The 14,352-nt window shown below is 37.7% G+C and overlaps 1 protein-coding gene across 1 annotated transcript in view; it reads left to right on the forward strand.

Annotated features, from left to right (window-relative positions):
- The window catches only part of USP9X (ubiquitin specific peptidase 9 X-linked), a 97,240-nt gene that overhangs the window by 58,172 nt on the left and 24,716 nt on the right, over positions 1-14,352 (forward strand). Inside the window, exons 18-26 of the mRNA XM_066545490.1 lie at positions 92-303; positions 1,837-2,077; positions 2,286-2,435; positions 2,539-2,659; positions 3,124-3,254; positions 3,513-3,791; positions 6,937-7,062; positions 9,069-9,194; positions 12,024-12,190. Of these exons, the coding sequence (XP_066401587.1) occupies positions 92-303; positions 1,837-2,077; positions 2,286-2,435; positions 2,539-2,659; positions 3,124-3,254; positions 3,513-3,791; positions 6,937-7,062; positions 9,069-9,194; positions 12,024-12,190 (1,553 nt within the window). The remainder of the gene's footprint in view (positions 1-91; positions 304-1,836; positions 2,078-2,285; positions 2,436-2,538; positions 2,660-3,123; positions 3,255-3,512; positions 3,792-6,936; positions 7,063-9,068; positions 9,195-12,023; positions 12,191-14,352) is intronic.

The following is a 14,352-nucleotide window of genomic DNA, read 5'->3' on the forward strand; positions in this document are numbered from 1 at the left end:
GGGATTTTTTTTTCTCCATCATTTGGTCATCCTTCTGAAAAGATGGATTCTAATATGTCTTGTAATTACTCCAATTTCTTAATGTAATTAGGTAGTGATTCATGAAGACTTCATTCAGTCCTGTTTTGATCGTCTGAAAGCCTCCTATGATACATTATGTGTGTTGGATGGAGATAAAGACAGCATCAACTGTGCAAGACAAGAAGCAATAAGGATGGTGAGAGTGTTGACTGTTTTAAGGGAGTATATAAATGAATGTGACAGTGATTACCACGAAGAGAGAACTATTCTACCTATGTCAAGGTATGTGTGAAAAAGCAGTATCATGATTTTGATTTCTGTTAAATTTCAGTACTATTATCCTTGGCATTTTTACATTTTAAATGGTTTCTATTTGGGTGTTTCAGAATTCCCTTTTCTTTGCTAATACATGAAACTCTATTTAATTTTTTTTTTTGCAAGATCAGGCAAATACAAGTGTATATGAAAGGGGCAGCAGGCCTAAAAATAAACTTGGTGGTTTCTTCTGTAACAAGCACAACGTACCTTGAGGCTCAATTGTTTTGAATATGATTCTTTATTTCAGATAATTACTTAAAAGCAGTACTGTTCTTTACATTAGCATTGGCAAAACTTTTTTGTTTCTCATAGTCTTATTATACAAAAACATGTTGTAAATGTATATATTCACCTTCCAGAATTGTTTGTAGAGATCTCAATCTTACTTTGAAAGATTAAATTTTTAATTATCTCTAAGTGAAATATTCTGTAAGCTACTCACAAGGAGGGGAAGAAGATAACCAGTACTTTGAAGTATATTTATTTTCTGTACACCTTCACTCTTCTTATACTCGTCCTTGAGTGAAAACTTAGCTTAAATCCTTGGTGTCTCTATGGATTTATGATGCAGCTAACATATTTTTAAACATGGTGGAGGTTTTTCAGCCACTTACTTTAAATGACCTTTTTGTCAAAAAAATTGAAGCAATTGCTATTTCTTCATGGTGTGTGAGTAATTTGCAGTGTTGCTACAGCTTTTTTACTGCATGTACTGATTGATTGATTGATGAGCCCTAACAAAGTTTTCTTTTTGATTGTGGGTACATCTTTTTTTTATGGGCTGCTGATTTGATTAGACTAATCTTTCACAGGCCTTGTTAGCAAGGAGCTTTATGAGGAGTCTTTGCCTTTTGTTACATGGGATTAGTTTGTTGGGCTTATCTGGGCACATCTTTCGTAATGAGCTCTCTGCCATTGTGGGGAGTGTGATCACTGCTAATGTGAAACCTTTTCTTCCTTTTTTTGACCACTTCAAACTTTCTTTAAAAGATTTTGATTTTAAAAACTGGAATTCTAGCATAAAACTTACAACAGCTTTTGACAGAAGGCATTAAGGCTGATTTTGACAGAAGGTATTAAGGCATTGGAAACCTGATGGATTTTTCCGATCTTGGTGTATTTAAAGCTTGAGTTGCTTTGCTGAAAGAGCAAAACATCATTGCCAGTCTGATTAAGCTTTGTTTGCACATTTTGATCAGGAAGTTTACAAGACAGAGAAGAGATCTGAAACTTTATAAGAGACTTCTAAAGTTTCTCTCAGTGTTCCTAACCTGACTGTAAATTTGACCATATGATTAATGCATTTGTACTGAGTGTGGGTTCTTAAAAGATTCTGTGTATGTTGTTGCCATAGTTGCTGGGGCTTTCACTAAATCTTAGACTGGAAAATACCACGTAAAGATTTGATGTTGAAATACCTGCTGCAAAAAATGCAGGAAGGAAAAGAATTTATTTCATGAGGGCAAAAATAACTTTTGCTTTTCTATTTATTTTCAGAGCTTTCCGTGGTAAACATATCACACTTGTGGTTCGTTTTCCAAACCAAGGCCGGCAGGTGGAAGATTTGGATATTTGGTCTCACACGAACGACACGATTGGCCAAGTGCGGCGCTGCATCCTCAATCGCATTAAAGCCAACAGTGCACACACAAAAGTAGAGCTGTTCATTGGGGGTGAGCTGGTAGATCCTGCAGATGACAGAAAATTAATTGGGCAGCTGAATCTCAAGGATAAAACGGTTAGTGTTGCAGGCTGGGTATTTACATCAATTCAGATGTCCCTTCCCTTTTGTAAATGCTTGAAAAATATCGTGTATGGCATCATTTATTTTTGTTGAGTAATTCCATTCTTCTTCTTACATTATGCCATTAACATTTTATCAGATGCTTATTTGTTAAAGAATCTTAATTTTTGGAGAGTATTTAAACTATGATTGTGTTTTTCAGCTAATTACAGCTAAGCTTACACAGATAAATTCTAATATGCCGTCAAGTCCAGATAGTTCTTCTGACTCTTCAACTGGTTCTCCGGGCAACCACGGCAATCACTACAGTGATGGTCCAAATCCAGAAGTTGAAAGCTGTTTGCCTGGAGTGGTAAGCATTTTCTGAAATTAACAGTTCAAACATGGTTTTTCTTACACTTTGTCTTTGGCTAACAATTTTTATTTATATATTTTTTTAATTTGCTTATTTTAAGATCATGTCACTGCATCCTCGATACATCTCTTTTCTTTGGCAAGTTGCAGACTTGGGCAGTAGTCTAAATATGCCACCTCTTAGAGATGGAGCTCGTGTTCTTATGAAACTCATGCCACCAGGTAAAACTTAACTTTATCCTTTTTTTAAATCTTGCAATATGCTGTATAATAATTTCTCATCTGATACATAAAAGTGAAGATAGGGGAGTATTTTCAACTTTCTGGTAATTTATTGGGACTGTAATTCATTACTGTTATCCTAATTAGGACTGTAAAAGATTTCCCAAGTAGTTATTTCTTTTCTGCTATATGAAGTTGCATAGTTTGCAGTTGGTACTGGGGTTAATGCCACAGTGCAGTCAAAATGGGGAGCATTGTATTTTAAGGTGGTTTTGTAGCACTGTTTTAATAGGATTACTTTTGACTGTAATAGTCATTGGAGAACAGTCTGTAGTCTGATTTTGTCAGTTTTTGCAACTGTTCTGAGACACTTAAAATTTTTCAGATTTATAATTGTAAATAGTACTGGCTTGTTGTGGAGTACTTTTGCTGCAAAATGCTTATAAGTTGTGTTTTTATTGCAGATAACACTACGGTCGAGAAGCTAAGAGCAATTTGTTTAGATCATGCAAAGCTTGGGGAAAGCAGCCTTAGTCCATCCCTTGATTCTCTGTTCTTTGGTCCTTCTGCCTCACAAGTGCTGTACCTAACAGAGGTTAGTGATGCTTTGCCTGTTCTTTAAAAATTGTCAGTTCTCTCTGTGGCAGTCCTGTCTGTAACATTATGGAAGCCTAACACCAAATTCTGGTTTGAAATTAACAGTTGAAAATACTGAACAATTTACTGGCATAAACGTGTATGGCCAGGGCTGTCAAAGCATTGCTTATGTAGTATTGCTACAAATTCTTATGTTCAATCATCTGTATCCAAGCTGGTGCATTTCCATTAGTTAACTCTGTATTTTCTTCTACAGGTAGTTTATGCCTTGTTAATGCCTGCCAGTGCACCTCTGGGAGAAGATGCCAGTGACTTCCAGTACAACTTCCTGAAAAGTGGTGGTTTGCCTCTTGTGCTGAGCATGCTGACCAGAAATAACTTCCTGCCAAATGCAGATATGGAAACTCGAAGGGGTGCCTACCTTAATGCTCTAAAAATAGCCAAATTATTGCTAACAGCAATTGGATATGGCCATGTTCGAGCTGTGGCAGAAGCTTGTCAGCCAGTTGTGGAAGGCACGAGTACAATTTCACCGGTAATATAAACCTTCCTTGCTGCAAATAGCAATGTGCTCTGTGTTTTATCATGTGTGCAGCAGCATCTCCTTACTCTTCACTGACAATCTGTTCTTTGAGTGCATTGCACATCGAGGGCTCACGGTACTTTCAGATAACAATTGCAATTCTAAAAAAGAGATCAACTTACTAAACAAATCCTATTTCTTGGTGACTGTAAAAAATTAGGTATGAGATGCGCTTGCTCTGTATATCATTTTCAATGGTTTGCATGATTGTCAGTATAGTCAACTTCTCATTTTTAACTCTATTCATCCTTCTGGACAAAATGTCCAGCACACAGCAGGATTAACACATCATGTGATGTGTGAACAGCTGGCTCACAGGTTGGGCACAAAGGGTTGTAGGAGATAGTGACAGAGGGGTGACCTGTCATAGGTGGGGCTCTGCAGGGCTCCATCCTCAGCCCTGTGCTCTTCAACATCTTCATAAATGACCTGGATGCAGGACTGGAAGGGATACTGAGCAAGTTTGCAGATAATACAAAACTGAGAGGAGCTGTTGGTGCCCTGGAGGGCAGGGAGGCCTTGCAGAGGTCTCAACAAATGAGAGGACTGGGCAATCACCAACCATAGAGAGTTCAACAAGGGCTGATGCCAGATTCTGCACCTGGGGTGGGGCAACCTTGGATGTATGGACACACTGAGGAATGAGATGCTGGAAAACAGTGACACAGAAAGGGACCTGGGTGTCCTGCTTGATGGCCAGTTCAATGAGCCAGCAGTGCCCTGGCAGCCAGGAGGGACATTTTTGTCCTGAGGGACATCAGGCACAGCATCACCAGCTGGGCAAGGGAGGGGATTGTCCTGCTCTGCTCGGGGCTGCAGCAGCCTCACCTCGAGCGCTGGGGGCAGTTTTGGGCACCATGATATAAGAAAGGTGCAAAACTCTTGGAGAGCATTCCAAAGGAGGGCCACAGGCATGGTGTGGAGGGCCTTGAGGGGAAGCTGTGTGAGGAGCAGCTGAGGGCACCTGGTCTGTTCAGCCTGGAGGAGACTGAGGGGAGACCTCACTGCAGTTACAGCTTCCTGATGAGGGGCAGAGATAGGGCAGGCACTGATCTCTGCTCTGTGCTCACAGGACCCAAGGGAATGGCCTGAAGTTGTGTCAGGGGAGGTTTAGGTTGGATATGAGGGAAAGGTTCTTCCCCCAGAATGTGATTGAGCACTGGAACAGGCTCCCCATGGCAGTGGTCACAGCACCAAACCTGGCAGAGCTTGAGAAGTGTTTGGACAATGCTCTCAGGCACATGGTGTGACTCTGGGGATGGTGCTGTGCAGGGCCAGGAGTTGGACTTGGTGATCCTTGTGGGGCCCTTCCAAATAGGCGTGTTCCGTGATAAATGGGAATTCCCCATTTGTGAGGTTCCATCTTAAATAGTTTCTTGATCTATAACCTGTCCTCAAGAATACACAGAGAGCCCCACTTCAGAGCACTTAATTCCAAAATACTGACTGAGATCCATCTCTGAATTGGAGAAGTACATTCCCCTTAAATCTCAAACATAAGTACCTGTTCTGGTTAGCTGCATCCGTTAGAAGATACATAATTAATTATTTTTCAAGTAAATCAAAACTCTTATGATTACAAAGAAGTGAAGATCCCTTTTTATGTCTCATGTTAGAGTATAATAGGAATATATTAATGCAGACATGTTTGCCACCCTGTCTTTCATCTATTTAAAATGAGTAGATTTTACTGCCCAGTTTTCTTACAACAGTTATTTGAAGGGCAGTTTGGAACACACATTGCATCACTTGAGTCTTGAAGTATTGTTTGAAACAGGCTGACTTCTTAGGAGGTAGTAACATTTGTCTACAGTTGCTGACTTTCACTATTTGGAGTTGCAAACATCTGATTTAATAACAACAGATTTGTTGGAAAAAACACTGTTATTCTTGCTGTCACCATCATCCTCTTTGAGGGACTTTTAGTATTTTTTATTCCCTTGGGAGGCAGGTGGGATTTGTTAAAATTTTTTAATTCTCTTACCTTAAGCATAAGTACCAAAGCATAATTTCTGTCTTGGCTTTCCATCACTGTTTAGGAGAAGTAGGCAACCAAGGTTATGTATCTATAGTTTTCAGTTATTGGTCTGTTGCTGTCACTAGTACCTTTAAAATAGCTTCTTCCTTGTTTTCATAGAAGGTTGAATTAATAATGTTAAATACAATGTTCTGGTACACAGAACTGATTTACCCCATACATACTGCTGTTGATAATTTCCAATAGCAGATTGACTATGGAAGCTCTGTTAGTCTTCAGTGGAGGCTTTGTAACTTTGCTCTCTGAATCACGTGTCTTAGTGAAGCTGACAAAGCAAGGGATGTGACCAACCCCAGACCTTCCCAGCAGCCTCACAGTGTGTCTTTTGAGCAGCATTTGAGATGGGCTTTTTGAATGACCTGGTACAGGAAAATGAAGAAACTCTTCCGTTTTAATTTGTAACCACAGCACACCGTCTTTTGTTTGTCTGTGAGAAGGAAAGAACCATTTCAGGTTTTGTCAAAACTATGGAGCTCTGGCAGACTAAGGAGAGAGGGATCTATGCTCAAACCAGTACAAAAAAAAAGATAAAAACTTGTCTTGCTGTTTCTATTTTGAAAATATTATAAAAAACCAGGAGGGATCATTTAGAACAGAATTCTTCAAGAGTAACTTTAATGTTTAAAATGTAATTCAGTATAATAAAAACTGCAGCCATATTCTATCTGAACACTCTTATCTAATCCAGAGGGAGCCCCCATGTTTGACCAAACCCTTTCTTTCCCACATCTACTGAAAGGGAAGGAGGCATTGTAACAGAAAAAAATTCTGTCAGCTTGAAGTAATCTGATCAATAAACAAGCCCCCAAACCTATTAAGTTTTGAGCAATGCCTTTCAACTACTTGTGCTCTGTGATCGTCCACTGCAGCATAGTGTCTTCAGGTGTGATGGTATCTGTTTGAAAATGAGGAGATTTATTTATGTTGGCCTTTGCACTAAGTTTTCCTTCCAAGATCTTATCTACTTCTATCAAACCTTTCCAAGTAACTTTAGATCTTCATATCTTTTTGCTTTTTTTTTCCCATGTAAAAGTAAGTATGAGAAATACTTTCTTCCAGATAAACCAGGCTACGCATGACCAGGCAGTGGTGCTACAAAATGCCCTACAAAACATTCCTAATCCAACTTCAGAATGCATGCTGAGAAATGTAGCAATACGTCTTGCACAGCAAATATCTGATGAGGTTGGTGAATTCCTTTCTGTATCACCTTTTTCCTTATAGCATCTTTTCTATTTTCTTAATCCTTAAATTTGTTGCTTTGTAAGACACAGATTTTCCTTTTAAAATGTTTTAGGTAATGATCAGATGAAAGAGAAAAATCTCAAATCATTGCCAGTGTATCTTTATATATTGAAGATGCTTTAATGACACAAATGAAAACCTCAGTAAGGTTAAACAATGGGCTTTGCAAACATAGTTGTCTTATGTGTATGATGTGGCCAAAGCCCATTTGGATCTGGAATCAGGAGTCTTGTTAGAGAATGTGTCAGTGAATTCAGTGAGTTCAGCAGGAGCTAAAACTGCTTTACCTTCCTCTTCCACCTGCATCTGGATCCCTTGGTTTCCAGGGTGGGAGCCATAAATACTGTGTTTCTGTACTGTACAGCATGTCTGCAAAACCATCTCCAAAACATTTCTGAGATATCTAGATAGAAGATATTATTGTATTCTCATCTTGGTGTTGACAAGTTCACTATCCCTTGAGAACAAAGGGCAGTGTCTAAAGAAAGCACAACATGCTGTAAGACTGAGCCATCTGCCTTCCATCAGTGGTGGTTTTGCATCCATAGGTGTAAAATCAGCCAGTTCAACTCTGATTTAATCAAATTTCTTCTATAGAAGAAGTATCTTTTGAGCTGAGATGTGAGGAAAGGTTTTTTAATTCTGCCTTTGTCTTTCCTAGAGGCCTGCTAATAAATAAGTAATTTTTCTTTCACCAAACACATCAAGCAAACAAAATCTGCATGTGTTTAACAGTATTGCTGTGGAAGATTTGTCTGTAATTTTCTGAAATTATGAATACTGCTGTAGATCTAAATTTCATGGGTATTGTAGTTTGCCTTCGAAAGGTTTTTTTGCCTTTTCATGTTTTGATGGTCAAAGACTTTACAATGGATCTCACAATTTTAAAAAAATCTGACATGGTTTCCATAGGCCAGAGAGAAGGCTTTAGCATAGAGAGGAATATTTCACCTTTTTTTTAAAAGTTGATGCTTAAAGACTTTGAAACTACAATGAGATAAAAAAAACCCTTTTGTTTTTCTTGTGTCACTGTTGCTGTAAGATTTCTTTACTTGTGACAAATATAAAATACCTTTTATTTTTCTTGGAAATATTGTTAATGTCCATATCAGTTCAAGAAGGCACATTGTTCAGGTTTCCTGATGCAGATACCTACTTAGCTCAGCTTCTTAAGAGTCCCCTTTTTATTGTCTGAGCATTAGAAAAATGAAACTTGAAATCCATCTGTCTGCCTTCTGCTTTTAGAGATCACCTGTTCTTTGGACAATTCTGTTTTGAGTATAGACTGCAGATAAGTTTAGTAGTTTTTTTGAAAGTTGATGTGAACCCTAAATAATAGCAGTTGGAGTATGTTTTGTCATGTGTGTATATCAGTAGAAACTAGTGGATGTTAACTCAGACCATGCACAAAGTACTGAAGAGTGACTCTGCATTCATTTAGTACATGAGCTGTGTCCTTATTCATGTTCAACCCTCTGTGTCTTGAACGTGAAGCAATTCCTTTATATAATGATCACATACTTGATAACATCAGTGTGTTCAAGCTGGCTACCAGCTAGCATAGCATGGGGAGAAACCCTAAAATAAGTTCAACTTTTTATATTGCTTAAGAGGCTGGCTGCCTTCCAGATGAATGTTTGATGTTTTCTTGGGTTTTTTTTCCTAAATAAAGAAGGTTTTAGCATTGAAATTGGTAGTTTCTGCTAAGTCTTAGAACCAGAGTTGCCTACATCCTACTTAAAAAAAATAAATTTTACATAATTGAAGTATGAATACTCTTCAAGATACATCATCTGTTTTCTATTTAAGGAAAAAAAATCTTTGTTTTAACATTTAAAATTTTAAATTTTCTATGAAATTCATTTGTGGGAATTTAGAATCCATTGCAGTGTTATTTGCAGCTGTATTTTAATGTTGCTTTAGTTAATTTCTCTTTTTTTTTTCAGGCTTCAAAATACATCCCTGACATCTGTGTTATCAGGGCAGTACAAAAAATTGTTTGGGCATCAGGTTGTGGATCAGTTCAGCTGGTTTTCAGCTCGAATGAGGAAATTAGTAAAATCTATGAAAAGGTAAGAATTCCTGAACAGATGCTTTTCTGTATTACTGTTTGTTTTTGTACAAGAGGGAATGGATACAAAGGGTTGACCTGGTCAGAGTCATGAGTGTGATGAGCTTTTAGGTGGATACAGTGATGTGTTTCAGAATCTAGTATATCATTGTCATAGCACAGCTTAATTTTCTATTCCAAATCCCTTTCCTCAGTAACTGGTGAATTGAAACTTGAATCTGGTGTCAGTTGAAAAATGCACCAGTTCTGTAACATGTTTTCAGCCCAGTTAGATTCTGCATCTAAATTAGGAATAAGCATTTCCTGCAAGGCTAGTTTGTCTAGTCTTCAAACTTAAAAGGTCTATTCTGCAGAAGTGATTCAAAGCATATGTGCAGTCTAGAATGAGAAAGAAGAGCAAAGTGATGTGAGGAGCATTGGGAAAAAAGATTTAATTGCTGATTCTGTATGGCTTTTCTTCTTTAATTCATGGGTTCACATGTGGTTTACACAGCTGGTTTGGAGTTGGGAGTTCTGTATCAGTAGATTATCACACATCTTGTGTTAAAGTAATGTTGCTTACAGTTACAGGAAATAACAATCTGGATTTGGACAGACTTTAAAAAAGCATTTCCTATTTTTATCTTGTAAAATCGGGTTTAGTACTCATCAATACTTGCCTGAGAGTGAAAGGAAAAGGAATATGTAGGGAGGCTTAATTCTTGATGTGTTTGCTCTTGTGTTTAAATGATCAATTGAAAGAAGAATATTTACTTCAGCAAAATGCAACACCTCTCCATTGGCTTTCATAGGGTTATAATGGCATCTGCTTCTACTACTGTGGGCATGACTTCTTAATGAAATAAACTGGGTCTTGGGGTTTTTTTAGGTAATACTTCCATATAAAACATGGTTTAGTTTGTGTGACAGTCCAGGCATGTGAAGATAAACTCTTATATCTATATGTGGGATGCTTTAAGAGCAGTAGAGCACTAGAGAAAACATACCTACAAGAAAAGAGACCTAAATTTGCTTTTTAAAAATTCTTCTGGGTAGAAATTGTACAGTTAAGTTCTGTAAAAATATTTTGAGGAAATGGAAGTTTTAAAAGAGGTTAAATTTAAGCTGTATGTTATTGATCATCTTTCACATGATTTTGTGGGTTTTTCCTTTTTTTTTTCTTTTTTTTTTATTCTTATTGATACCTACATGGACACCGGTAAAAAATAGTGGCTGCATTTGGTTTCTACTACACAAAAGGGAAATAAAAATTGAAGGGGAAACATTGGAAATTCAAAAGAGGAAGAAATTGTAGAAGTAATAAGAAGGGGAAATAAAGTACCCTTTGTTAATATAACATTAAAAAAGAGGAAAGTATCCTAGAAATAGAGGAATATCATGGAAGGAAAGACACAGTTAAGAGAACTGTATCTGGTTGTAGATTAGACGAAGCAGTTTTTATGATGGCTTTATGAAGATGGAATATAACAATGTACAGACCCCCCAGCTCTGTATATATATATATAATAGTATATATATACATATATATATATAATAGTATATATATATATATATATATATATACACTATTATATATATATACTATTATATATATACACTATTATATATATATAGTATATATATATATATATATACTCGGGTGCCCGAGTTCAGGGAAGTATTTCATTGAATGTAAAATGCACTTTGCCTTCCTTCTGGGTCCCTGCAGCTGTGCAGAAATAACTTTCCCTTCTAACCAGGGCTTCACTGCAGAACAGGTGCAGTTCTGGATTTGCTGAAGGCATTCTGGTTTTGCTTTCCGATCTCGTGTCAGGACTGCCACATCCTCCTGCTGCAGTGCAGTGACTGCCTTTGATTTTTTAGTTATTGTGCATAGACAAAATAGTGTTTGCTGCCAGAGTGAGGCATATTTTGGCCTGTTCACAATTAGTTCTCTCCTCTGCATTGTAATCCCTTCTTTCTGCCTAATTAATCTTGATACCTTTTCACATATAAAACAAATATTTAATGGCTGTAGTTGATGTGACTAACCTGCACTTATGATTTATAAATGATAAATTGAGACCTTCTCACATTCAGTTTCTTTGGAACTTCTTGAATGTAATTACTTCTAGATGGAGGAGAGGGTTTGCCATTATTCTCAAAGTATTTATTCTGAAAAAATGTACCAAAATCAACTCAATTAATTCAAGTGTTTAGTCTAAGAAGTAACCTATGCACCAATTAGAGGTAATATTATTTTCTGTGTCAAAAATCATGACAGCAGCTATGTTTAAAACTTGAACTTCAACTGTTTCATCTTTCTGAAAAATAGCAAAGTGATTAATAAATTCTAGCAATATTAAAAAGCTTTTGGTCAAATAAGTTGTGAGTGTCAAATCCTTGTAAAACTGAATTGATGAATTAATTATACAGCACTATGGCCTTTCTCTGTTTAAGTAGTAGAGTTTTCCGAGTTTTAAATGCCATTTTTTGAGTGGTAAAGAAAAACAAAACAAAAAAAATCCCAAACAAAACCACAGATGCAAACTAAGAAAAACTCCCAACAGTACTAGCTGGTGTAACTGTTGCCCATAGTTGTCCTATTTAACTTCTGTCTCCATAAGTTCATGCTTGAAATCCTCCAGTGAGAAGCACAATTCTGGAAGTTCAAGTCATCCCACACAGTGCTTTGGCTCAGATCTGAGTGTATAAAATACTTGGCACTGATAATCACTTAGTATACAAAGCTGTGGTTTGTGTTTGTGTTTAGTGATATACCTTGGAGCCAGTTGGGTTTCTTGGGATTGTTTTCTGTACCCACTTTGTGCACTCTTGTTTGTTTTCACAGACAAATGCAGGAAATGAACCAGACATGGAAGATGAACAAGTTTGCTGTGAAGCCCTGGAGGTGATGACCCTGTGCTTTGCTTTGATTCCAACGGCACTGGATGCACTCAGTAAAGAGAAGGCGTGGCAGACATTTATTATTGATTTACTATTGCACTGTCACAGCAAGTAAGTTTTGGTCACATCTATTATTTTGCAGTTCAAAAGGAATATAAAGCCTAAATGCAGAGCAGTGGCTTCATCCCATCTGGAATTGTGATGTGAAGTGCTGGGTGTTTTCAGAAACCATCCATCCAGGTGGAAAGTTGTTAATATGTTATTAAACTTGGTTGCCAGTGCTTTGATCTGTTACTAAAGAGTTAATTTTAATTTTTTAAGTTACTGTTGTTTCATGAATATTCTAACTTTGAGAAATGACAGAGATCCAAAATTAGTGGTGTCTTTAAGTTTTGCAGTATGTTTTAAAGGGAGTCAGATTATGGTGCTCTCAAATGAATGGGGTCAGAATTTGAGCAGAATTCGTGTTTTGGGGTTTTTGACTTCTGGATAAACAGGTTGAAAGATCTTATGTTTAGGAATATTTGCCTTAATGAAAGGATCAAGTATCATCAGAGCATCTCTTTACAGTGAACTCTTTGCACACATTGGTGAAACTGGAGGGTTACCAGAAATACCACAAGCTTTATTAGTTTGCAGCCTGTGGTACAGGGTGTTGAATTTCAGTTTCACTGAAAATACTTCATACTGAAAGTATTTCCATGCTTCACTGAAAGTACTTCCATACTTGCTTGTATCACTCATATGGAAAAATAGTTCATACTGTCGGTACAAGAAGCAACCACTTCTCTCATATGCCTATAAAACCTGTGATAAACATAATAATCTCACTTAGAATGGTGCAACTGTTCATTGTTACGTGGTAAAATAGCATAAGCATGAGTGGAAACAGAAGATTGCTTTGTAAATTAAGATAGTGAAGTTGAACTAACCTGCTGAAAAGTTCCTCTTCTGAATTAATGTGGAAACAAATCAGTGTTTGCAGTGCAGAGAAAGTTTAGCAAATACCAGACAGAACTCTGAATATCCTTCCACAACTATTGTTCTCTAATCTCCTATGCTCAATCAGAGAACAATGTGAGCAAAATATGCATGTGAGAAAATATTTTTGGTGCACCATAAAAGACAAAGACAGAAGATGACCAAGTTAGATCTCACAAATAGAATCTTTCCAGAAAAGATCAGATGGATTGTTGTTTTTTCAGAGTTTGACTGGGACTTCTGTTTCCTCAGAGCATAACCATGTTATACCTCTTTACTGAGAAGCAGAATGCAAAATGTTTAATACTAAATGCTAGAGTAGTTTTTCTCCTGCAAGGTAATTGATTTTGTAGTGGTGTCCTCTGAATGCAAGACCAGCTTAGTTAAGAGGAGATAGCCAAACAATTAGTCCTAAATAATCCTGGAACCCAGAAGTATTCTGCTGATCTCTGCAAAGTGTTTGGTGGCCGCATGTATGTGGCCTAAATACATTAAAATTCTTAGTGCTGTAAAGCCATGGCACTTACACCCACTGAAGGGACTGTCTTCTATGAACTGAACAGAGACCTGTGTCCTGGAGCTCTCAGGAGGGCAGGACTCAGCTTGCCAGCCTTAAGGGAGGTGCTTGGCCTCCAGCTATTCCTCCTGCTGAGTGTGAGTTCATTGTGCAGCTCATGTCCTGTGTGCCAGCTCTGTGCTGTCATCATGTGTCTAAAACAGCATGAGATGCTGTGCTCAGGCAGCTGCATCCCTCTCATGATTCCTTAAGAGCTCTTAGATGGTTACAGCTTCACAGAAATGTAATACTTGTGTTCAAACACTGCATACTCAGAAACATAGAAGTGTGAGGCATGTCACATTGGTCACATTTGTCACTGAAGGAAAATATCACCTTTGTCTATTTCATTCTGCCTTCAAGTGCAGAGAGCTGAGGAGTGTCTATGTGATGTGTCCCAAGCAGTATCTTAAAATAACTTTCTCTGAGATGTTCTTCTAAAACATTGGCTCAGCAATCAGACCCCATCAAATCTCAATTATTGTTAAGAACAAAACAGACCAGCCCCACCCCACAGTCTGCTGCAACTCAGAGCAGAGTAGGAGAACTTGCAAAGATAGGGAAGGGTGACAAGGGAGATCAAAGCTCTGCAATGACTTCCATCTGAGGAACAGCTGAATAGCTGGGAACACTTCATACTGGAGGAGAGATGAATGGTGGGAGGAGAATACTACAGAGACCCTTAAAATCAGAAGTAGCAAAGGGAGAACAAATGGAGAGCTGTGTTTCTTTGTAT

Source organism: Molothrus aeneus, chromosome 2 (assembly GCF_037042795.1).
Source record: "Molothrus aeneus isolate 106 chromosome 2, BPBGC_Maene_1.0, whole genome shotgun sequence".
Classification (NCBI taxonomy): domain Eukaryota; kingdom Metazoa; phylum Chordata; class Aves; order Passeriformes; family Icteridae; genus Molothrus; species Molothrus aeneus.